Here is a 26,030-nt window from a genome sequence, read left to right as displayed (position 1 = left end):
CAAATGCAGATCTCAAATGAACACAGAAGAACTTCAGAAGTTTATAGCTGAAGTCTGTAACTCATACCGGACCAACATTTCCTATATTTGATGTGGTCTTACAATCTAAGATACTGACACCAGAGAGAGAGGCCTTCCAGTTTTCCACCCTACAGGTCAATCCTGCCTTCTGTAAGTGCTGTTAGAGGAAATCGTTTCATTCAACATTTACCTCGTTTGAGTTTTTGACCTGGGCGAACATCACGAGTAGACATCATGTCCTCGAACACACGCGGGGATGCGGCTGATGCCTGGGTTAGCGGGCTGCCGGGCAAGCTACGCCCGTTTCGCTCGGCACAGGCGGCGTTTCGCAGACCTTGCTGGCGGTGCGTGCCCGGTGGGTGAGCCGGGCTGCCTGCGTGCCAAGGGTGGCGTTGCCGTAATTAGAAAAGCCGTCACCGCGCAGCAAGCAGGCCTGCGGCGGGGAGGGCTGCTGCGGAGCGCAGGCGACGGCGCCCGCCGGGCGGAGGGCGGGGCTGGCGGCGGGGCCGGGGCGCGGCGGGGCCGGGCCTGCGCCTGCGCGGGGGCGCACACGTGGGTGCGCCGGCGCCGAGCGGCGCGGCGGCCGCGGAGCCATGGGGAAGAGCCGGGCGCGCCGGTTCCGCAGGGCCCCCTTCTCCCCCGCTGGCCCCGAGCAGCGCCGCGACGGGGAGAGCGGCCCCGAGGAAGAGCCGGCCGCGGAGCTGCTGGAGAAGGTGCGGGGGAGGAGCGGGGGCGGCCGCTGGCAGGGGCAGGGGCAGGGGGAGGGCGGGCTCGGCGCGACCCCCGCTCAACCCCCACTCGACCCCCACTCGGGAGCGGAGCAGCCCCGGCCCGGCCCGGCCCGGCGGGGGGCTGTGCCTGCTGCTGCGCGGGGGGTGGGGCGAGGTCTCGGCCCTCCCCGGCGGTGTCAGGCAAGGGACCGGGCGTGGTGCCGCCCGCCCTCGGGCGCGGGAAGGAGCCGTGGAGCCGTCCGCCGCCGCCCGTCCTTCCTGCCGCCGCTGCGTCGCTTCTCCGGCGTCACGGCTGCGCCTGCAGGCGGCTCGGCAGGGAGGGGCGGTGGCGGCGGTCCTGCCCCAGGCGGGCCGGCAGCTGCTGCTGCTCTCCCCTCGTTCCCGGACCCGGCACCCCGACCGGGTTCTCTTTCTCCTTCCTGACCGGTTCAGAGGGGCTGGGGCAGGGTGGGAGGCTGCTCTGTGCCCCTTGTCCCAGGAAGCGCTTTGAAGCAGTTCTTGCAGTGCTTGGGTCCAGTCTACCCGACTGGAGAGTTTTCCTACAGGTAGCCAGGCTGATGAGTCCAAGATCCACACGTAAGCAATAACTGATAGAAAATGCTGAAAAAGACTGGGTTTGGCCACTTGTTGGCCACATTCCTGGTTTTGGTTTAAGTGTTACAGGTGAAAACTAGTTTAAACCTCCTCCTGCACATGTGACTTCAGAATGAGAAGTAAAAATCTGTTTTCCTTTAAATAAATAAATCCCCTTTGTTCACTTCACATAACTGAACTCATTGAACAAATCACTGCTTGGTTATTCTTCTGGACTAATCTATTTAGTCTTAAAAGAGAGTAAAAAAAAATATATAAATGCACAGGTGAGGATGAACTGAGACACCTCTGTCAGTTTCAGTGAGGCAGGATCTGATGTACCACTCTTTTCCACTCTGCTCTTCAGCAGATATTTATCTTTTCTGTTAGGTTTTCAACGAACTCCAGGACCTTCCAGGATAGGCACTTCTGCTGTTTTATTATTTTTATGGTTTGTAATTCTTACATCTCACCTAAACCTCTGTTATAGCACAAGTCAGTGTCGTCTTGTAGACGTAGAGAATGCTTGCTCCTTGTCTTTAAGCAGATGTTTTTCATCTAAAGGCTATCATGTTTTTCATATTTTTTGATTCTTCAGTTTTTCTTTATGGTGGATATGTTATGTCTGTTATACTTCCTTGATGGTATTTTTCCCCCCACTTTTGTCCATTTTTTTTTAAAGATGGTAATCGAAAGTAGATGAGGTCTCGCCAGTGCCAGCTGGTGTCAAATCTGTGTCTGAATTATGGCTCTCTTGTTAAATACCCAGAATAGTATTTATCTAGTCATATAGTTAACACACATAACCCAGGCAAAGATTTGTAAACTTCCATGGAAGTTAAAAGGTCTTAATTCCATTCAGAAGCAGTAACACAGGAGCTACAGTGCTGGGCCTGCAAATCAAAAGGCAGATCAGTCTTTTCACTCAATAAAAACTTCCAAGTACCTTTTTTCTCCCCCGTAATCTGCCTTCTGTCTCCCCAGCTGCAGCATCCAAGTGCTGAAGTGAGAGAGTATGCCTGTGCCAGTATTTCCAAGCTGTTGCAGCAGAAGCATGTAATCCCAGCCTTTCTGCAGAGAGATGTTGTCCGGTGTTTAGGACCATTGTTGATGGATCACAGTTTAGCTGTTCGTGAGACAGCTGCAGGTGCTCTCCGGTAAGCAATTGTTAGTATTCAGTTAGAATTAGGTACTCCTGGCATGGTAAAGAAAAGAAGTGGGTTATTGCTGTTAAAAGCCGTGACCTTGAATGCCAGTGCCTCTTGCTTCAACTCCGTTTTGAGTAAGTATGCCTGTGTCAGTCAAAGTCCCCAAGAGAGGGGCTTTTCTTGCTCCAACAGGCTGCCATGAGACTTTAATGTCAGGAGCTGGGTTTAAGTTGGTTACTAGCATTTTATCTGTCCCCAGTGGAATGTGCTGCTTTCCATCCTTATGTTAAGAAAAAAAAATCAACAGTAGTATGAAGAAATACAGAGAACTTGGATACTGTTTGTATGGCATTTTGTGTCTTGATAACACTGTAGGAGTGGTGGGTTAGGTAGAGAGTGCACACATCTGGCTTTTTGAGAAACTTGTAAATATTGAACAGCATCATTTTGAGTTGGTATTCTGCGGTCAGACCTACCGCTTGCTTTATTTGTACAAAATTGTAATGCTAATACTTGTTAAAATTCATGTTGTATCTTACAGTAATACCTGACAGAAGTCATGTTTTAGTACAGATAAGCTCTCTAGTTACGCTAGACAAGTAAGTGAAAATTATTTTTTTTTCCCCTAACACCAAAGTTACTCTTTTATGTTAGGAAGGTAGAAGGCTAAAGTTACTGATGAAGCAGATTGATTTTAAAACAAAAAGCACCATAACCTTTAGAGAAGAATACCGAATGCATGGGTTTTTTGAAACATTCCTGGAAAGTATTGTATCTGATCCAAAGCATTTGTTTTTTTTTCCCAGAAATCTGAGTGCTTGTGGAGGATTTGAAGTCTGTGATGACATGGTGACAAAAGACATCATGACACCCCTTGTTGCACTTCTGAAAGAGGTGTGTTTATTTTTATGCTGATTTTAAAACTGATCTAGCCATTGAATTATCCCATTTTCAAAAATAGTTCATTTTTTATAGCTATTATCAAGAGAAGATACTTGAAAGATCTTTTAAAAGAACGTTTCAGTAGGCTTAGTAGTAAAAAAATTATTCCAGAGATTTCAAACCACTTGCTTCTGCCTCTTGACCTGCTAACTTGGGTCCGTGGTGAGGTTTGCTGCCTAGGATGATTTTTGCATAAACAGTCTGGATATTTTGGGTCTGGAATGTCAGTCAAGACAAGTCTATTCTGTCAGTCAAGATCCAGATCCAACATTTATGTTGCAACATTATTCTAGGGAGGTTTTCTTCGTAAACAATTTTGTCTAAATTAAAGCTTGGATTTACAGTTGGGTAGTTACTGCTATTGTAGAATAATTTGTACTGAATACCTATTCTTTGTTTGGTCCAGGTGTTGCAGTGCAGTTTGGAAATTGTATTTAATTCTGTCCCCTGCTGTCTTTGTATGAGCAGCCTTGAGCAATACCATCGTTTTCTGTATGTTTCTTCCCCATTTTAAGATACGGGTAATAGCATTATTGTAAAGCACAGCAAGATATTAGCTGAATTAATCTTTGTGATTAGAAAGAACTGTTGAAAGTTGCATACAGACTGTATTAGCAAGAAACAGCATTTCAGGTTCTAAAATTGCTAAGTATTTCTTTATTTAAAAAAAAGCTTCTGAAGACTACTGAATGCAAAGCAAGTACTGTACTACTGAATGCAAAGCAAGTACTGTAAGAGTCTTTCTACAAGAGAAAAAAAATTATCAATGATTCAATTCTATTGTGGCCCAGTTTTCACAGAGAATAGGAAACTAGTCAGGTTTTCTGGTAATAAACAGCTTCATGAGAGATCTCTCCATTCACTCTGCTGCTAATGTTTTAAGTTTTTGCTTTTCTCCTTGGCTTGTTTGTTTCCCAACCCTGGTTCTCTTGTTTGGTTGTAGTGTAGCACTGGACTAGATGCTAACCAGCTCTCTCCAAAGAAATGCAGAGAGATTAACAAAAATTATATTGAAGACATAGCCAATGAGGCTATTAATTTGCTGTGGAATGTATGGTAAGTGCTGGCCTTTTAGAAGAGCTAAATTAAATTGTTTCTGAAAAAGAGCATGGTAATTGAGGCAGAAAGGAAATGACTGTCCTTGCATGGGAAGATATATTCAGTTGCTGATTCTGATTTCTGATTGTGTTGCTCCTGTGTGTGCCTTGCTTAATAAATGGCAAGCCCTCATCTGATCTGAAATACAAGTTTATCTTCTACCATAAATTACTTTTGTAAGTAAAGGATTCTAAAAGCGCACAAAGTTGGTCATTAGATTTAGGAGAGTGACAATTTTTTTTTCTATTGGTTGTTCATCGTAAGTTCTGGTATTGTTTTCTGAACGTGTTCTGTCATAGTCTCCTGTACAGTTTGGGTTGTGGGGTCTTGCATGCAGTTCCTCTAGATCCTTATCGTGATACAGGAGATGGAGAAAATTAAATTCTGACCAGTGGACTCCAGTGCTCTGGGAATATGAAGAGTTTTTGTACTACATCCTCCCTCTGCAGGTCATCCTAAAAGCTGATATTAAATGTTTGGACAAACTGTCCCTTAGTGACTGAGGCATGATATAAATCTAGTTAATTATGTGAGAAAGAATGTGAATTGTTCAGTTAGTAGTTTGCATTGGAAACACCAGGTAAAGGAATTGAAATGGCAATACTATTAATACAGAAATGGCTATAAATATTGAAGCGATACAAACTTGCTCTGAAAGTTGTCCTTGAATTTTGTGTTGTTTTTCTTCGTTTTATAACAGCTCCACGTCATTACATGCTTTGGTCCATACAGAATTTTGTTTTGTACTGTACAGTGTTTCAGTGGAGCTGCCTCTGTCTGTCTGTATGGTATGGTTGCTGGCTTGGGGCCTTATTTGTAAATTGGGTTTTTTTTTTTTTACGGATTGGAATCTAGAACAGTACAGAAACTGCTTGCTCAGCACCTTACACAGAATACATGACCCTTTGTAACTCTGACAATAGTGTTTTGTGTTCATTTTTTTAATTGGTTTTGTAGACATAAGTGCTTTGGAACAGGAACTATAATCACTAAGTGTGCTATAAATCACTTCTGTATTTCGAACTTTGTGGCAATGACTGTGAACTGCTGACTTCATTGCTAAGTTTGGTACTGATAAAATTGGGGCTGGCATTGATGCTGAGACATAATATGTTCAAAAGTAAATTTTTGAAGACCCTTGTAGCTAGTTAGGTCCCATGCTTTTTTAGTTTGAATTTGTCTTGTATCAATATAGTAGTTTAAAAATGGGAATAGCTGCGAAAACTTGAAGAAACACAAATCCCACTGTTAGATCATTAAAAGAAATGTCACATTTAGCATTGATTTAGCATGCGTTTCTGAATGTTAAGAGCAGTCATTTTCTGGAGTAAGCAAATATTGGTGTGAGAGGCAACAGCCTGCTCTGTTGTCAGTGGGTTTGTGGATGAAGTCTTCCATGGCCGCAGGAAGCCCTGGGCTGGCTTGTAACCTGCAGCTGTAAGCTGCCTTTCACGCTCTGGCTGGCTCTGTCCGTATGAGACTGTACTTAGGCTCCCAAATAAACTGCCGAATACTGTGTGTGAGAAGCAGCTGGCAGAAGCCAGCTTTCCTCAAAGGTGTCCAGGGTATTGCAGCTTCTCTTTCTCCATTTTATACAGAGTTGATCATAAGCTCAATAACGAAGGATAGCTCTTTGACTAATGTTTAATTCTTAGGTAGGTTTTTAAAATGTGAGTAATAGTGAGTACATGTTACTTAAAATGTTACAGTAATTTTTTCCTGGGAAAAGTGTTTTATTAATCTTTTTTATGCATTAGTGAATGCAACAATACTGCAGTATCCATATTCAATAAAGAAGGATGTCTGGAGGCTGTGTTACATTACATGAAGAAATTTTCCACGAATGTGGATCTGGCTATTTCAGTAGGTAAGTGGTAAAAAGAGAAAAGGATTTAAAGACATTTTTTTTTCTTATGTATTTTCAGTGATACATATGAATGTAACACTGGTGTCACATCCGTTGCATAATGCACCTGCCTTAGTGTTACTTAAACTTTACACTGAATATAAGACTTTAAATTCCTTCCTGAACAGCACATCATTCAGAAGTTGACATCTGTTGTGCTTGTTTTCAGTCCAAAGGAGAATGGCTTATTGGTGGTTACATGGGAGGAAAAATTTTGTGGAAAGAAAGCTCGAGATGGAGGCTGTGTTTTTCATTTTGTTTTCTGGTTTTGGTAATGGTTTACTTTGTAGAGCAAAGGATATAGTCCATGCAAAAAAACCCCAAACAACTCCTATCACTTTCAACGTGTTTTTATGAGTAGTAGTGTTGTTATAGTTTTATAATGGTCTTACAAGTGTATGTGCTCGCAACATTTTTTGGTGTTCTCCCTAGTCAGTATACAATGGAGAAATTGAATTTTGAGTAGCTGAAATTAATACGGCTAGTGCCAGGTCTGATGTGGTACTGTCTTCACCTGTTTTATGTACAGGTTTGCCAGAGAATGTCTTGTAATCTAAAACACAGTTTGTGCAGGACAGTGTCATACCATTACAACATGATGCTGCATGAAATGTTTTTTCCTGTGTCTGTTTCATTACTCCAGCTTTCAGGAAGATAACGCTTTCTCATTAGGAAGGTGAAAGCTACTATTGGGTTTGTTAATTATCTTTGCTGCTGTTGTTTGCTGCAGCAAACTGCTTGCAGGCAGTGACGGAAGATAATCCAGATCTTCTTTCTTCATTCAATGCTTCTGCACAACAAGTATTGGAAACCGTGATGCTGAGTCCAGAGAGCACAATGAAGCATATCCTTCTGAGAACTCTGATAGCAGGTACAATGCTTGAGGGCGTTCATTGCTTGTGAGAGAGAGCACGGCAGGTAAAGGAGGGTGGGAAGGACAGAAGGCTTAGTCTTCTCTGCTATAGTCTGGACATCTGATTGTCAAAGCCTGTATAGATGGTTCATAAGGTTATTTGTGCCTCTTGGGATTGTGTTTTGGAGTAACCAAATATTTGCAACTAGTTGTTTTAAAACTGTCTTAAATGCTTGATTCTGAATTCAGTACTTGCTCAGTGTGATAACCCATTTTAACTGTTCATTTGGTTTTCAACAGTGAAATGAGTCAATAATAAGTAGTACAGGAATTGTTTTGATCTTAATAGCCATAGGTTTTTACCTCAGATTCTCTACCTTGCATTCTTCTTTCCACCTCAAGTGCTCAACCATGGTGATTTTTGATACTGGAGTGTAATAAATTAAATTTTGAGAATCCTTAGAAAATGGTTATCTCATGTGGATTTGTTATCACAGGTAAAAAGTGTCGCCAAGATTGCTCTGCATAAGTATGCTGTGTATCCTTTACATGCTGAAATTTACTTAAGCTTAAGATGTGGGCATACCATAGTTATTACAGATTAGTATATGAAATGCTAAACAGAAAAAAATACAAGTCTGTAGAGAAAAGACTTGAACATTCATACTGAAATACAAGCATTGAGTATTTTAACTAGTGGAGGCTGTGTCCTTACAAATTATTACAGAGCTGTTACAGAGCTGGGAATTGAGTATTTTAACAGATTTTTATATTTCAACTATCTCATGTTTAGGCACTATCTGGAATATCAAGGATACCATTCCTCCAGGCAGCCTGGGAAGCATGGTTAATGCAATCCTGAAGATTTTTTCAGAATCATTAGCAATAGATGCTGGTGAAACAATTATTCGTATGAATGAAGCTGAAAAAAACAGGTTAAAACTCGCTGCGGAGGCAGAAACTGAGGAAAACATGAGTGATGTTATAGACAACTGTGTTTTGAGTGAAGATGATGACATGGAAGAAATACCAAAAGGAAAAGTCAGAAGAGAAAATGACATTTCAGACCTACTTCCAGTAAGTGTGGCTGGCTGGCTCGCTCTCAGTTAACTTAGTGCATTTGGCTGAGCATCTGACTGGTCTTGACTGAACATTAGCCAGAGTAGCTACCTACTAGTGTTACTAATCCTAACTCCCAAATGGCTTGGCTATTTTAGGTAAAACTTCAAAGCTGAGCATGGAGAATTTCAGCTCAACTTGTTCAAATGTGAGCAAGTTGTATGGCACATCAGGAAAGCACATTTCCATTTTTTTCCTCTAGTGGAAGGTATAGGCTTACCTGACACTTTGTAGCTACTGCAGGAAGTTCTGATCTCTGCGTAAGGCAAGTGAGAGTTCTAATGGTTGTAACCATTCAGTTGTGAGTGGAGATGACACCGAGGTTAATGAATGCATTCACTATTGCGTATGTGAAATGAATAACAGAAATAAATGTTTCTGTTAGGGCTTTAGCTAACATTAGGTAATCTTTTCTGTTAAAACTTTAGTGCAGGTGTTGTTTCTTAAAGGTAAAATTTGTTCTGAAGCATCCAGCAGAAAGATGATAGGTTTTGTTTGCCTCTTGGGTTTTTTTGCCTTTGCTTTATTTTTTTTTTTTTTTTTTAATGGGGAGGGATAAGAAGAGGAAATGGCTGGCTTGTATTTTTAACTGACAGCCTGGGTCCTTTAGGTTGCACTGAAATGTTGTTTTAGAAAATTAAATTTGGTTCATATTTTTCTTTTTTAGACTGATAAGTGGGAACTGAAAGAAGTGACAGCTTTACTGATGGCTCAGCAGACTGCTCTTGAAATCATTGTTAATATGTGCTGCAGTGAAGGTTTGTAGGAATCTCTTTCATTGCAAGTGTTGCGGTGCATTTTTTTTCTGGGATAGGTCATGTTTAGTTTACTGTTTGGTGATCTTAGCTTTTAAGGGTGAGTGCACATAGACTTGTTGTCCCTGATACCCTCATCTAGGAGGCAGATTGGATTGTAATTTCTATGACTAATTTAAGTGGTTTTTTCACCATTTAAATAATTTCTATTGCTTACATATTTTTTTCATGATACTACATGTGCCAACGTTTAAGAACAAACAAAAAAGCAGTTGTGCTGAAGAGATATTTCCTAAAAAGTATTACAGCAAATTCTTTGTTCAGTTAGAGCGTGGTGTGAGTGTTCATCTGATACAGATTGGGTGTGAATCCTATTGCAGGACTGGGGCATCAATTTTTTTGAAGCAGATAAATCTTCCAGTTTTGATACTGCAAGTGTTGCAAAAGAAGGAGGAGAGACAGCTTTTGCATGCAAATCTGGCAGCAGTGCAGATTTAGGCTGTTGAGAGTTCCACCTTTATGAGGTTTTTTGGAGGAGAAAGAAAGGCTGTTACTTCGGGGGGAGTAGGAAATAGATATTCTGTATCTTCTATGAGCTCTGATACTCAGTTTTGATAGCTTTTCGCCAAATCTTCAGGAAAACAAATAAATGATTCTCAGATTCTGTTTAAAACAAACAAACAAACCCTCCAAAACCTGAAAATTGTAATTGCTAGTACAGTTCGTGAGCCTGATGCAAAAATAATTGTGTAGGAGATAACTTTCTAAGTAAATCTTTCAGGTTCTAATAAAATCCTCAGTAATACCCAGGTATTCCCAATGGTGATTTTTTTTTTTCTCTTACAGCGCAAGGAAATTCTGCACCTAGTATATGAAGCTCATTGCATAACTGCATTTCTCATCTAATGAGCTGTAATTCATAAGCTCTCCCCTTTAATTGGAAAATCTCTTGTGGATAAGCTGCATATTCTGCCATTCACTCAGTGTAATGTAAGGCTGATTGTGTTGTATTTCACTACAGTACTTTACCCATTCATGGGCAGACAGAAATATAGTCTGTAGAAATTAAGAGGAATCCAGAGGCAGCTGTTCATTTAATTTTCAAATTATTTGAGGGCTAAAATAGCTGTAGCCATTATGCTGAGTTCATAGAAACACTCAGCTTGCCACAGAACTGAGGGAAACAACCAGGCTGGCAAGAGACATGTTTTACTGAATGCTGGCCGGTGTTTGGAAGAAGCAGAGTGCTCTCCTCTTAATGGGGACACAGGAAGGAATCCAGGAGACTCCGGCATTGCTGTCCAGTCTGTAGTTCGTAGGTTACCAGCGCTAGTTAAGATGGGATTGCTGTCCAGTCTGTAGTTTGTAGGTTACCAGCGCTAGTTAAGATGGGATTGCCATTGGATATGCTTCTGTATTTCCAAGAACGTTACAGAAAACCTGATCTTAGTTATGGGCTTACGTTCCAGAGTCCAGTTCCTGCTCTGCTCTGGTCACTCACTGTGAATATATGATGACTGTTGTCTTTGTTGTTGCTGAATTGCATGGTTAGCTCATATAGTTATAATTTAATTTTCAAAGGAGGTTTTTGTTTCCTTTGCTTTGTAAAGATGCAGATGAGATTTTTTTTTTTTTTTAGAAGAGGCAAGAGACTAACTGAAAGGGGAGGTCTGCTTTGTTTTCATGCTTGTTGCTACTGTGGGTTAGTAAAGCATAAAAGACGACCGTTTTCTCATGCAAACGCTATTAATACTAGTATATTATGGCCGTAGAATGAATTGGATATTACCATAAGCAAAAGAAGATGCCCATGTGATCAAGTTGCCACAGCCTGATGAGTTACTTTGCATCAGATAAACAGTAATCATCACCTTCAAATAAATTCTTAAGCTCCTGCATAGTGCAGGTGAAATGCATTCATTTAAACCTTTACTGCTGTATTTTAAGTGAATGAATTTACCTTTTGCCACAGAAAAGTGCATGGCTGTTACTGTAGTTACTACAGTACCTGGATCTCATGTGAATCTGTGTTGTAAGAGTAAATTACTTGAGGGTGAATATGATATTTTTTCATCACAGTAGTTAAATATCCTGACCTATGTACGTAGGCAGAGCTTTCACCTGTCAGTAAGGAGGATTGGTCCAACCTGTAGACTTAGGACTTGCGTAAACACCAGTGTCACACCAGTTAAAATGTAACCAGGTTTAAAACAACTTTAGATAAATCAGTGTAAACCCTGTGGAAGTAGATATATCAGTTTAAATATAAATGATGGACTTAGCTTGTGCTTGTCAGGCCAAGTCCGCCTTAAGCCATGGATGGACAGATTATTCACTTTACAGTAGCTGTGCCCATTGGTAACACTGCCTCAGCCCCTCTCACAATGTCTGCCCTTACAGATCTGCTAGTAGAGTAAATCATGTAAGTATAAACCTAGTTCAGGTTTATAGCTATAAACCTAGTTTACTTTACTTAAAATATGTTGCCTGAAATGGCTAACAGAGATTAGCTGGCCTGCTTTGGCTTGTTTTGCTGTCGTCATTTCCTTTCAACTGGCCTTGCTGTGGAGACATTAACATCTTCATCCAGCTGAGTTACTGCCCAGTAAGAGGACATCTGTCTGTGGCTTCAGTATTGCCAGAGAAAACAGTTGCCTTAAACTGACTGCAGTTATTAAACAAGTTAAGTTAAACTGCTTATTTGCATGCTTGAATTTACCTCAAAAAGTAAAATGGTACAATCCAAGTTAAAATCCTAGTAAATGCTTTATGAAATTTCTTCTATACCTTTTTTGATATCTTTAAGTGAAGCATAGTTAATATCAGAGAATGAAGTACCTGTGTATGAAGAACCTCTCATAAGAATACTTGTTGCATGAGTGAATATAAAATAAACAGTTTTTTAATAAAAAATAAAACAATTTAAACAAAAGTAGTACGTTGTTTAGAACTGTGGCTTAATGGCACTTGGTTTGTGTGGACTTCATTAGAGCCCAAGAGCTTAAAGACTCCTAAACCAAGAGCTGGAGCCAAGTTTAATTGAGAAGTAGGATACCTATTGCATGAGTGATGTTACATTTACAAGTCTGTCTTCTGTTCTCAGATCCCTCTGATGATGAATGGGAAGAACTGTCCAGCAGTGATGAAAGCGACTTGTTTATGGAAAACTCATATAATGAGGGGGGTGGGCTGCTAATGTCACCCCTGTGCCTCTCTGATGAGGTTAACTCCGCGTTTCTGAACAACCTCATTCCAAAGAAGGTATTGTCTTTTATTTCCAACACATGGTACAGTCTTTCTCTTGTGCCTGATTTGTATCCCAGGTTAGGCAAACAAATTATCCCAATCCATCTGGAGAGAAGGAATATTTTTTTAAATCAGTTCAGCTTCACTTTTTTTGGCCTAAAGGTGGAGCATCATCACGTGAGCTGTCTCGACCTAAATAATTTTTTCATGTAAGTGGGAATAGAAGGTTCATGTGTTTCAGAAATCTGGTGCTGCTTTTTTTTTTTTTTTAAGTTTGGCTTCTCCAAAATACAAAGGTTATTCCTTGATTTGGACATGAAAAAGATTACCTGCAAAAAGAAAGGAAATTTTGAGTAGAATCGTGACTGTCAGATTTCCATATTAGCTAAGTGAGGTGGAAGTAGCATATGTGAATGGCAACAGTCAGCACTGAAAAAGTGTGAGTTCCTCTTTCCCCCTGTTTTACACATAGTGTCTGAAGTATAATATTTGACACTGACAGGAATTCAGATGTTCTTGTTTCAGAGTTTTGCTCATTCTTATTTGGGGTTGTACAGATGAAGTTCATCATTTGAATCAGTTATTATGCTAGTTCAGCAGTGTGGTAGAATTCTGACCCAAAACATCAAGGTGCGAGATGATTCAAGGCGTTTTGTACTTAATAGCAAGCAGTCTAAGTTTCATGGCAACATCTTTTAGACTTGCAGCTATCTGAAAATTCTGTAGCGGAATCTGTAAGAAGAAAGATCCAAATAAAAAAGAGTAGCAGAGACCTAGAAAATCACCTTTTGTTCAGTACAGTTGGATACTTAAAATATGCTATGCTAAACCCAGTGTATAATTGCACCATTTGAGTGGGGAAGATTCTGGCATTTTTAGCAGGTGAGACACTTGCTACCTGGAAAGCTTTGAAATATGTAGTTTGAAGTATCTTTTTGACATGAAGCTAAAATTTCAGTCTTCCCCTCAAACACACCTAAAAAAAAAAAAGGCAAAAAAAAAAAGCTTTATTGCTAAACCTTTCTTTTTCCCCTCCCCAGATTCTTGAAAAAACCGCTTTTCCGAACAGTGTTGCTCTAGACATCTGTATGCACAATCCGTCTTGGAAACCATTAATTAAAAAGTAGGAATTTCATTGTCTCTCTTACTATTTTTCATGTATATTCAGTTGTTTTAGAACTCTTAGAAGGATTGCCCATCGTTGGGTTGCTTTTAAGATCTGGACAATGGCAGATCTGATACGTGATTTTGAATAAAGAGATACAAATGTTTGTGTAAGCTGCACACCAGATCACAGCCTTATTTAATTCAAGATCATTCTTTGTATTTTGACATCTGTTTTCAAAGAGATCTGCTAAGTGCATTTTTTTGTTTGTTTCAGACTGAATGCGGTGCAATGTAGAGCTTTAACATGTCTTCATAGCATTTTGTTAGTGTCAGATGTGGATTGTCTTGGAGGAGCTTCAGCACTTCAGTCACTTGCACAACATCTCTCGCAGATAGTCTTTTCTAAAACGGGTAAGATGTAAAGGGGGCTTGCTGACCTATTTCATATAGATATAAGGTAGCCATGTTCATTGTTAAGTTTTAATGCCATTTTATTACTAATTTTATCCCTTTGGTCTTTCAAAATAAGGATACTGAATGTTGGAAATGTGCTGACAAAACAGTGTATCCTGATAAGATGTGTTTATCCAAATTGCATCTTGAGCAAGTATGCTCCTAATGCAAGAATATGCTTTACGTCTGTGTGTGTGCACACAGAAAGTCACTAAGTTAGTGGATGAATCATGCCTTGCTGTGAGACCAGAACTGTTTGCTTGATCATATTTGTGATTATAGCAGTTTTTCATCAATGAGACAAGCCATGAAGAAGATGGGACATTTTCATTTTAAATGTGCAAACTAGCCTAAATGGACATGTGAAAAAAAGGGTATCTAGCATAGTCTTTCACGTCATTTTTTCTAGGAATCTTATGAAATTATGGCAAAGGTGGTTGTTGCAAAAATCTCGAGAATGTACATCCTTATTACAGTAGGAAAGATAGCAGCTGCCTTGTCTCCAGGATATGCTTTATGCATATGATTGCATACCTTTATTGAAAATATATTTGTAATAAGAAAATGTGCAAAGTTTTTATGACTACATATTAAAGCTACTTAACTTCCTGTTATGGTGGTGGTGGTTCAATTTCAATGGAGAAGGCAATAAATTTCATTTTTCTAAAAACACTATTTTAGAATCTCAGATATATCCTGGTAGACACTATAATGTATCCACTGTAGTTCCTCCAAGGCACATTATTTCATAGAGATACTGTGATGGTTTCCCCATAGATCTGCTAGTATCAGTATCATTGGATGGTCTAGCATAGATACGCAGCAGTTAGCATTTCCAGCTACCTCCTGTAATCTTGTACATCAGATCAGCATCATTTCAATAATGCTGTTGGACCATTTACCCTATGATCTCTCTGTTACTGACACTAGAGAAGCTGAACTGAGATTAAAAAAAAAAAAAAGAAAAAAAATTAGTTCCAAGCTGATGATCTGGTTCCCTGACAGGCTGCTTCATTCAGACTATTCTGATAATCTGTTTTTGTTTCAAGGTCAGTGATGATGGCTTTTCAAAAAATAAGAGATATTCTTAGAGGCTGGAAAAGCCTGCCAATTCTCAAAATTGTCAGAAAACATTTTTCATAAGACATATCTGTTGAAGTCTAGCATATGCGTGGCTTTGTCATTTCTTGTCTCTTAGAAGCTTGAGAAGTTCAGTTTTCTTCCCTTCCTTCAAGCATCTTCATTTGTAGCCACAAATGCAATGTGTGTAGTTCTTATTTGCTGTAGTGTACAGTATGACACTGCATTAATGCTTGAAAATGCATCTGCCTGCAAAACACACTTTTTTTCTCAATGTCATTAAAAGCATGTGATCAGTCTATGGGAACATTACTACTGACAGTGTAGTGCTTGAGAAACTAAAATGCAGGAAATGAAAATAAATATGAAGACTATGCAAGGAAGTTCACATAAAAGATTTGTCTCATGCTTGAAGAGCAGGACTTGCAAGATTTCAGGGTCTACATGTTTTGCTTCACAATAGTCAGAAAGTTCTTAGATGAAACTGCAGAAGTGGCTAGCTGAAGACAGAGAGTGCTAATAAATTAGTTTAATGGCCCATGTCCTTTTTCGTTAACATGCTATTTTTTTAATAGTTAAACGCTATGTAATGGAAACTGCCAGATAGAGTTGATAACATACCAACATGTGGTTAGAAGGAATTCTGTGGTTTACAGGGTGAAAAAGGGGCATAAAGATCTAGCTGCTTACATAGGAAAGGAGGAGATACGCATGAAATAATCAAGAGTTTCTGCATCTGGAGTAGTCCAGAAAATAAGAACACATTAGAGGAAAATGCAGAACATGTATTGAAGATGATGGCTGGTATTGATGAATTTGTAGTTAAACAAGAATAATGCAGTGTTTGAATCGTACATTTCTGAAAGGTTATTAAACCATCGGGAAACATGCTCTTTGTATGATTTGGAAAGAGACCAGTGTTCTGAGTGTCTAAAAAGCCTCCTTAGAAGACAGAAGAAAGGAGTTAAAGTACGCAGTCAGCTTCTGTAGTTTTCTCAGTTCCTGTATTATGGCCTCCATGTGATACCAGTTTTCAAGCTTCTGTTCTGATGGTGGTGGTTTGTACCATATGTTAGGTCACACAAGTGACTTAACCAGGGATGTGCCTGAAAATGAGGATAAACCGTGGTCTAACCTCCAGATGCAGTTAATACTGAGTTCAAACAAATCACTATGGTTACAATCTACAAAGACCAGTCTCTGAAAATCTAGCTCTTCCTGTTTGTGGTAGTACCTGGAGGAACGATTAAGGAATTTGTATTTCTTTGCTTCTCATATCCTTTGTCTTCCTGTTTAACTTCTGGCTCTGGGTTCAATTCTTCGACAGAACTCCCTACAGACACAGAATTCCTGGAAGCTATAACCAGTGCTTTGAGGGCTCTCTTACAAACAATGGCATCAAAGAACATCTCCCAGGTAAAAGCTTTCAAACTCAAATGCTGTGGTAGGCTCAAATTCATGTGAGATTGTGCTGGAAAGTTTTTGAAACAAAACCATTTAAATGAAGTGCTAAATTTCAGCAACTGTGAACACTGAAAGAACAGATTTAATAGCATTCACTCTGTATTTTTCATGGACCTTACAGGAATACTTCTTTACGTATCTCCTTCTTAACATGTAAACAGATGAAAGGTATTTCAAAACCAAAATAGCAATAAGCCACAGGTAGTATCTTTAAGAGATGGATATAATGACAAGCATTTATTAAATTAGCACCTAGAAATGTGAATTCTTTATTTTCTGATGTCATCTAGTTGAAGCTGGTTGTTCTTCTTCTTCAAATATTGGTTGGACATGAATTAGTGAGCTAAATATAGGAATGAAGCATAATAGTTTGTTATATAAGATGTAATACTAGATGGTCTGCTGGTCCTTTCTGGCTTTAAACTGAAAAATGAGCTTCTATACTGTAAGTTGTAATGAGTTGGAAATAGCTATTGAGCTAGGTAAATTTGTAAAAATCCCTTTGGACTCAGAACTTTTTCCTTCAGCTTCATGACAGCCTTGGCTGTGTTCTGGAAGAAACACCTTAAGAAGCTAAAAGGGAGAGTTTAACTGTTTTCTTGCTGATTACATTTTCAGAATTCATAATACAGGACTCTGTTATAAATTTGCCTGTGTTCTGTAAAAGCAAATGATCTAAATGTCGTATTTGATAATTTCCATGAAAATGTAAATGTGTGGTTTTTTTTTTTTTTTTTTTCCCCCCCCTTGCTAAACAGTGTATGACTCCTGAGCAGCTGTTGGCTTTATGTGAAGCTGGTATTCACAGCAGCAATGCCAGTGTTAGAGTGAATGTAGTGAGCATCCTTGGAATTTCTGGCAGCGTCCTGGCAAAAGGGCAAGATACAGCTGAAACACTAAAGGTGAAAAAGAAAGCTTTGCATTGCAAATCTAAAACAGTTTTGATACTTCTTTCAATTTCCTTAAGCACTGCTGGAAAAATAACTTTTTCTCTCTTATTTCAGATGATTGGAAAATTTCTTCTTGAGGTTGCTATGAAGGAATCTTCTCTTGTGGTAGCAGGGGAAGCCTTGGATGCACTTTTTGATGTATTCGCAGATGGTAAAGAAGCAGAAAAGGCAGCGGTACAGATCAAGTTGCTTCCAGCACTGAAAGAATTTCAGCCAGTGTTCAAAATGAGGGTAGGCATCAAATGCAGCCAGCTCAGGGTCTCAACACACAATGTGGGTTAAAGCTTTGAGATTTGGGCTGCTAGACGAGTTAATTAAACAGGAATGTATGGCTTTATAAGAGGACCAAAAAAAAAAAAGAAAACAAATAATTGAATTCCTGATATTCCGCTTTAGAGGAAAGCAAATACACTTACCTTGCAGTTCATGGAACCATCAAGGTAACAGCGCAGCATTGTGTTGCAACATCTGCATTACACCATCAGCATTATTGATGTCCAAATCACTGTATTGTTCTGAAACCCTTGTAAAAAAAAAATCTTGCATATGTCTTTGGAGGAGAACAGCTAAATTGGTAGGGGAGAAGTCCCTTCTGAAGTTACATTGACATCTTCTGTTTTTAACTTGCTGTAATTGCAGGTAGACATTTTTGTTCTGTTGTTGGTTAATTAAAATAGATTATGTATTCTGTATTTTCAAGAATCACAAGGCCAAAATTCTAAACTGTAATTTTAAGTACATCCTTGTCTTAAATAGAGAATGACCTTCAATATGTTGTTTCTTTAGTCAGATGAAGCGTGAGGAGTGACTTTCATAGTCTTAAAGCTAAGCACTATACACACAAAATACATACCTGACAGTGCTACAGTTGTTTGGTTAGTTAGATGTGCAAGGTCTTTCATATAAAAAGCTACAGAAAATAAGTGTATGTTTCAGAATTTTGAGTGAAATAGCATGCCAATAGTAGTCTAGTTTTAGGCAGAGATGTATTATAGTAAATTAACTTGCAGAAATAATTGCTAGCTACGCACGTGCACATGTGAACATGTTGGAGTTCTCAAAAAGCATGGGTAGCCTGCCTTGATAGAAGACATATATACAATTACTATAAACTTTAGGTGATCCAATAGGAGAAACTTCTCCATTGCTAAAGTATGTATTTTTTGGTTTTACAGATGCGAAAAGAAGGCAAAGGACAATATAGTACAGATCAACTGTGTGTTCTTGACAATGTGAAGATGAATTTGAGAAGATTCATTGCATATCAGGAGACACTAGGGAAAACCCCAACTTGAAACATCGAGGAACTTTAAACTAAGGTTTCCCTTACTGAATGTTTTCCAAAAATATAACCATTTTGAACTTCTAAAATTTATTGAGCAGAGCAGTTTCACTTTCATGTTAATACTGCAGTTTTTTATGTTCAGTATTTTTATACTTCTGGGTTGATGCAATATGAAAGTCACAGTGTAAAAAAACATAACATACTTTGAGATTAAGTGTTAGCAGTGATAAGAATGTGCTCTTGCAGTCCTGAGGTCTGCACATAGCGCCACTGTCATTGTTTAGAAATCCTCACATATCCTGGCGGAAAACTATAATTGCATGGAAAAGTAATTTAGAGAATATTCTTGGTTATGTGCCAGATCACAAAAAAAAATTTTAAAAGCTCAAGGTATTTTTCAGGGAATCGAGCAGTGGCAGAATGTTCATATTTGCTATTTGCTCTTACCTATTTCTAGAATTGCACAGGCACTTATGGCAAGCTTCCCAAGAGAAGTGTGTGATAAGTGTGTAGATTACTGTCAGCACTTGGATCTGTTACTTCATGACGTTCATCAGAGAGAAAACTGTTTTGATTCATTTATGATAAATTCAGTATGATAGCTTTTTGCTGTGGAAATCAGTGTAAGAGGATCCTACGCTTATACGCAGCTCCCTGTTTTTACTTTATTTTGATTGGTATTTCTGAAAATCAAGTCTCCTGATTTACTTTCTTCCTTGTAATTCTACATCAGGATGAATTTGAATTCAGGGAAGTAGTAAATCTAATTAAAAGTTTTTAATACTGTGGTATTATCTAAAGTAACTTTATAATGGCTTAAAATATCTTTTTCAAATATTTGTAATAGAGATTTTTAAGCTGTAAAATACAGAAACTATTTTCAAAAAATATCACTGATTCATGAAGATTGAATGTGATCTTCTATATATGAAAAGCTTTGGTTGTGTTTCTGTGAATGAGATCCTCTCATACACATTTTTTTAAGGGAAAAACCCCACAACCAAACACAAAAGCATTTTGTTATGCTGATTTTTGAAATGGGAGTTTTTTCCCCCCTCTTCTCTTAACATGCTGCCTTAGCACAGGCATCTGGCTTTTGGCAAAATTTTGCCCCTGGTGTTAGGCATGGAACTACAAAGACCAAATTTGCTCGGTTTGTTAGATTTCAGTCTCTTAGATTGGAAAGCAGGCTCAGGAACTGGCCAGATAACTTGCAAATGACTGACTTTATGAAATTCTGATATACAGTATTTTGTCAAATGCAAGAGAAATGAAAAATTAGTTTAAGCAGCTATATTGCTTGAAGTCCTGTTACTGCTATTGCTTTATACGAGCTGGATGAAATGTGTGATGTGATGCAATGCCTGCTAATCAAATGAGTGAGTGAGTGTGGGATTGGGAAGGCTCAAGGGCCTGGAGAAGTCCAGGAGAAGTCCTGAGGAGCACAGAGCGGTTGAAAGGTTATCCTGGGATTTGGCAGGGGCAGGCAGTGAAGAGGGCTGGAGTGTAACAGGTGAAGAAAGAGTAGCTAGGTGGATTACGGCATAAGACTGCACAGTGTGTGGATTTTAATCCCAGTGTTGTGCCTGATAAAAGGCATTAATATTTGTTTGGAGCACTTAAAAAGACTTTCACACAGAAAGTTCTGCTCTCATTTTCTGGTGCTACACCGAATTGCAGGATGATCTAGGTTGGAAAGGATTTCTGGAGGTCTCTTAGTCCAGCCCCCTGCTCAAAGTAGGACTTACTTTGGAGTCAGATAGGCTGTGCTAGGCCTTGAGCATCTCCAAGGATGGAAATCCCACAACTCTGGACAGCCTTTTCCAGTGCTTGACTGCCCTCACTGTGAACACTTCTTTTTTCTTTTTCCCTTGCACCTAGTAGGACTTCCCCCTGCTGCAAAATGTGCCCCTTGTCCTTTGACTGCACACCACCAAGAAGAGTCTGCCTCCATCTCCTCTTACAACCCCCATTTGGTAGTTACAAGAAAACACCAATTATATTCCCCTCTTCTCCAGGCCGAATAAAATCAGCTCCCTCAGCCCATCCTTGTACCTCGTATGCTCTAGCCCTCTAACCATCTTGGTGGCCTTCTGCTTGACCTGCCCTACTGTGTCTTATACTGAGGGGCCCAAAACTGGACACAGTATTCCAGATGTGATCTCATGAGTGCTGATCTCATGAGAGGGAAGTAGTTGCTTTTCTTGACCTGCTGGCCATGCTCCTGCTAATGCAGCCCATTATTTGTTAGCCTTCATCACTGCAAGGGTGCACTGCTGACTTCAACTTACTGTCCACCAGGACCCTTAGGTCCTTCTCTTCAAAGCTGCTCTTTGGTCATTCAGTCTAGAGCCTGCTCTATTTTACGGGATTACTCTGTCCCAAGTGTAGGACTTTGCATTTTACATCAAGTGTAGCAGTCATAATCTGGTTCCTGGGGACTGTTGAACAATTCAGTGTGTTATTTTTATTTTAGCAATTTTTTTTTTTTTAGGTTACTAATAAGAAGGAACATTTCATCTTCAAATATGAATCTGAAAGTTGCACATAAATATATAGAAGATAGGACATCCACTAGAAAACCTGGTTTTCTTAATAAAAGCTATCAGACCCTGTTTTTTTTCCTTCAAGTGAAAAGACAGACTGTCATTTAGATCTTAAACTATTCCAGCAGTATGAGTGCATGGATTTTTTTTTTTTTTGCTATGCACTAATCAGTTGAATGTCTTTTAAAAAAAAAAAAAGTCATTTGTGTCATAATAAGATAGGTGCGTAGTATGAACCATATCACTTGCAGAAGTATATGATTTTTAGTGCTTAAAATACTTGCTTCTATCTTCTGGTACACATGCCATTTCTAGCTAATAGCTGAAAGAAAAATAAGGACATGCAAAGGCATTTTGGTTTCTTGTGAGTTTGTACTATAACACACAAAACCTAAAATAATCCCTTCACCTTTGTTTCATGAGGAGACTGGAGCACTTTAGTGGGCCTGTGTGGCTGAGGTCATGAAACGCTGACAAGCTGGTGGCTCTGTCTCCATCTCACCAGATATGTTTGGGTTGATAGAGGGGTAAGCTGTAGCTAGCTCTTGGGAGGTGTTTTTGTTGTTTTAACCTCTTAGCTAATATTAATGAAGCTTTTATATGTGATAGTTCCTAACATCCTATGTTGTAAGATCTTTGCCAAAGTCCATTGCCCTTACCATTGGCCCATAGCAAAATGGAGCCCTCATCTTCCTTCGGGGTTTCTATGATATTATAGTTATCTAATAATAATTAGCCAACTGTGTATTTTGATGTCCATACTTTTATATCTCTGAATGAGAAAATCTTACTCTATCACCTGCCTAGCTACCAGTTTAGTGTAATTTGCTCTTGGTGTCTAATGAAGGGTTTGTGACTGAATGAGAGGTAATAATTTTGTATGTTAATTTAGAAAGCATGTTCTGCTTGTAAGGGGCAAGATAGAAGTTAATAGGAAAAGCATGGAAGACTTTTGAAGACTTTTGTCTATGGAAGACGAGCCAAGTTATCAGTGATTTAAAGAAGTGTCAGATTGGGGCCTAAATCCAGAAGAGATTTGTAAATACAGAAGAGCTAAGCTGGAAGATTGGGACTGTAAAAGTTGTTTGGACACAGTTAAGGAAAATTAAGGCAGCAGCAGAAGTGATGATGTGGTGCAAATTAAATGTTTTGGGGGCTCTTTTGGCACTGTTTTATTTAAATAGGTTTAGGGTAAGCTTGAGACAAAGACAAGATTCTTGGCAGCCTATAAAGGCAAAGGCAGATCTTGAAGATACTTTGAGGGTGGCAGAAATTGGACTGATCTAGACAGTGTGCAGTATAAGTAAATAGATGCTAAATAGATGTAAGTGATCTTCATCAGTTCATGTAATCACATAGATAAGACTGGTATCAAAACAGGTATCTGAAACGGAATTTGTTTGCTTATCCTGGTCCCTAGGGCATCATCTGTCTGTGCTTCAATTAAAAAACTGCAATCCTTTGAAAGTATGGATTGCTTCTTTATTTGTCTCCCTGTCTGACACCTAGCACAACAGAATCTGGCTCTGGGTTGAGATTTTATACCAAAATAGGTGCTGCATTTAAGTCGGTCTATGGTATTGAGTGAAGAGCGTAAAGAGGGCTGCATGCTCCCCACCCTGCTCAGAAGCAGTAGGACTGGTGGCATTTGCTGCTGCTTTGGTCTCTCTGCAGCCTGCAAAATATTGAATCCCCAACTGTGTAGATAAGGAGTTATCATTGCTGTGTGGTTTTATTTTTGCTCTCTGTGAAAAGAAACAAGTGGCAAGACTTAAATAAGCATTTGTTGTGAAGTACTTTTTATATGTCATGCCTTGACATTCAGAAGATGGCTGTATATGACATTGTAGTCAATCGTTTAACTATTTGGGGTTTGTGGTGTGTGTTGAAGGTATTTTTTTGTACAGTATGGGTTTTTTTAAAGATCGTTGTCTTACAGGAACAAGAATAACTTTAACCAGTACTCCTTGGCTTGGTTTTACATTTGTATTTTGAGAGAAAATATTAAAAAAATCAGAGCACACTAAAATTACAAAATGAGAACTGTGTCAGAGAACAAATTAATTTAAAATCCGTTTGTAGTTTAAGTATTATAAATGAAATGCATATTTTGTGGAATATTAACATAAAACAACCAACCAAAAATGCACATAAACTCAAGTTCTGTTTCCTTAGTAATTTTCAGTAAAAGCATTCCCAGAGGATTGGATAGGAACGTCTAGCCTTACATTTACTATTGCAAATTCAAATTCAGGCAATGGTACTGGCAATTGAAAATCATGTAATTGTTCCTTTCTGGCACAGATGAATTGAGCAAACAATCTAAATATAGTTTGCACTGGACATACTGTTAAGGTATATAACATTAAGATAATTGGCCAAAACTGAAAACTCTGACAGTCACAGCAGATTAAGGAACTTGACGTTTTTCCACAAGGGCTGAAACATGGTGAGCCTTTCCGTTTGAAGAAGCTTTTACTTGAGTGGTGGGGTTTTTTTGTCCAATTTCCAAATGAATTCAAACTGTTAACTTTTGTACCTTCTGGGAAAAATAGCATGCATTTAAATCAGTTCACTCTAATTTCATTTTGTTTTTGTATTATTTTCATAAGTTCCTTGTTTGTGTGAGAGGCATTTTGTCAGACATAATTCAGTGACCACATAAAAACATAGGTTGAGACTTGCACACAAAGGATATGGTAAGATGCTTTTTTTTTCTTTCAAATCTGGGTGTCAGGATCTCCTTGCATTACTGGTATATTAAGGGCTTAAATCAAAATGCTTGTGAACTGAAATAAGATACCATTGTAATAATCTGTACTCTGTTACAACAGCTGTGGCTGCTACGTGGTCTCAAACACAACGGAGGGTGCTGATGCAGCCCTGGGGTTGCAAGGTGCTCACATAAATACCTATACCACTTTTAAAGATGTGTTGGGATTTCAGTATACCTTCTACTGGCTTTGTGTTCCTTTTTTGACAAGAATCCCAGCAAGGATTCTTTTTTTTTTTTTTCTTTCTCCTCTGACGTGAATTTTTATTTGAACTTTTGAGGAGAATTGCCTTGGCCTCTTCCCTCTTCCCTGCCCCTTGATGGAGTGAAAGGCACTTCCAGAATTTCACTGAACAATGGCTGATTCAGCTAGAAAATGCATGATGTTTCTAAATAACCTTTTCTGAGAAGTTCTCTTTTTAGTAAGTAAAAAAGTTAAAGTTCAAAGTCATGATTAAAAAAATCACTTTGACCATATTCAAGTGGGGGGAGTTGTTGGTTGGGAGGGGTGTGGGTGCCTCTTTTTTTTTTTTTTTTTTTTTTTTTTTTTTAATACCCCATAGGTACACTCCCTAATCTAAAGCCTTTGAGGTATCACACCACCCATGTTGTCCTGGCTTTATTTGCTTGGGACTAGAGTTGCTACTGAGGAATCCTGTAAATTAATAAACCCCAGTACTACAACAAAACTTTGTTACGTTTATGTTCTACGAGTGTACAACAAATAATTGTTTTTTTCAGAATTAGCTTTTTTTAAAAAAATTTTTTTTTCTGTTTGTTATCTCCTTAAGGACAACATGAAATCCTTTATTAGACTTACGCTCACTTTTCTGTGTTGTGTTTAAAAAAAAAAAGTTTATTAATTGAAACCTTTTTATTTGCGTCTTTGATGCAAGAGGAACATCAGGCTAGTCATTTTCTAGATACCTTTTTCTGGTATTTTTATAATTCTCAGAATAATTGAAGAATTTGGGTTTTGGAAAATAGGGTTATTCAGGGCGGTATTTCTCCAATTCCAAGCTGTGCTTAAGTCCCACCAGCTTCCACTTGGCTTTTGAGGGTAGTTTTAGGTACAGATCCTAATTTTTAAAGCAATTAAGTCTGTCAACTCAAAAACCAAATTTCACCCTACAGCTTCTTGCTGTAGTTGGGTTTCTCTTGGACAATGCATGTCAGACACTGTGTGACAGAACAGAGGAGGGCTGGGGACAAAATGCCCTGCTCTGGGATGGTGGGGAGAAGCCAGAACTTTAGTCTTTGGTTGTCATCAGGAAGTGGTGCTAAGACGACTTCTTTGCAAGCTGTCCACCTCATGGAATATTTGGAACTGAAATGCAGCTTTTTAATTCCAAAACCTTCACCTCCATCTTCTTAAAGAGAAATACTCTCCCATGCAATTCAGAAACTATGGGAAGCACCAGGCCCTCCATGCAGTATGCTGGAAGCTTTCTAGCTGATATTAAAGGCATTTTAAGGCTGTAGTATGAAAACACTAAAAATAAAACTGAATCTGACCAGAACTTGTACTATTAAATGTTGCTGTTTGCTGTGTTGTGTATGTAATGTGTTTTTCCATCTGCAGAAACGTTGGCTGTACAAGTATGGCACCTAGGTTATCTTTTCTCCTCCTTTGGAGCTGAATGAAAGGCAGGAAGACCCAGAAGTATCTGTAACCATCTCAAAAAGAGTTTTAGGGGAGTGCAGTGGCAGCTGACGGTGTACGAGAAGGGTAACCTGACCGCAGAAGAGGCCGTGTACCGCAGAGCGCTGGTACTGGTACGCCCGACGCCCTTATCTAATGTACACAGGCACTAGCCTTACGGGTTGACAGAAGCAGCACCCCCCGAAGCGCGGCCGTACTCTGCGGCTGCTCGGGCGCCCTCCTCGCTGCCCCAGCCCGGGCCTCCCCCGCCGGCGGTGCTGCCCTCTGCCGCCCGCCGGGGCCTCCGCCTGCGGCCCCCCGGCCGCTCCCGGCTGCAC

At 39.4% G+C, this 26,030-nt stretch overlaps 1 protein-coding gene across 3 annotated transcripts; it reads left to right on the top strand.

Moving 5' to 3' along the window:
* Positions 1 to 33: 33 nt before the first annotated feature.
* Positions 34 to 25,589, top strand: HEATR3 (HEAT repeat containing 3). 3 transcript variants are annotated; one of them, XM_075510656.1, is made up of 15 exons: positions 34 to 171; positions 2,310 to 2,482; positions 3,280 to 3,367; positions 4,359 to 4,471; positions 6,271 to 6,380; positions 7,150 to 7,290; positions 8,066 to 8,349; positions 9,059 to 9,149; positions 12,250 to 12,407; positions 13,433 to 13,515; positions 13,774 to 13,910; positions 16,360 to 16,448; positions 17,255 to 17,398; positions 17,501 to 17,677; positions 18,622 to 25,589. In XM_075510656.1, the coding sequence occupies exons 2-15, from the start codon at positions 2,436 to 2,438 to the stop codon at positions 18,739 to 18,741; spliced, it is 1,782 nt and encodes a 593-aa protein (XP_075366771.1). In that variant the 5' UTR covers positions 34 to 171; positions 2,310 to 2,435; the 3' UTR covers positions 18,742 to 25,589. The 3 variants fall into 3 exon arrangements, with proteins under 3 accessions (XP_075366771.1, XP_075366769.1, XP_075366770.1); XM_075510654.1 differs by lacking the exon at positions 34 to 171 and adding an exon at positions 554 to 734; XM_075510655.1 differs by lacking the exon at positions 34 to 171 and adding an exon at positions 1,218 to 1,328.
* Positions 25,590 to 26,030: the final 441 nt, after the last annotated feature.

The sequence above is a fragment of the Mycteria americana genome, chromosome 8 (genome assembly GCF_035582795.1).
Source record: "Mycteria americana isolate JAX WOST 10 ecotype Jacksonville Zoo and Gardens chromosome 8, USCA_MyAme_1.0, whole genome shotgun sequence".
Classification (NCBI taxonomy): domain Eukaryota; kingdom Metazoa; phylum Chordata; class Aves; order Ciconiiformes; family Ciconiidae; genus Mycteria; species Mycteria americana.
The sequence above is the reverse complement of the archived record's forward strand: the minus strand, read 5'-3'. Positions and strand labels throughout refer to the sequence as shown.

Bases quoted from the DNA above. Each gene is read 5' to 3' on its own strand.
- HEATR3 (XM_075510654.1), top strand. From the start codon at position 615: ATGGGGAAGAGCCGGGCGCGCCGGTTCCGCAGGGCCCCCTTCTCCCCC. The intron at 13,516-13,773 runs GTAGGAATTTCA...TGTTTGTTTCAG, and splicing joins TGGAAACCATTAATTAAAAA to ACTGAATGCGGTGCAATGTA. The intron at 16,449-17,254 runs GTAAAAGCTTTC...CTTGCTAAACAG, and splicing joins CATCAAAGAACATCTCCCAG to TGTATGACTCCTGAGCAGCT.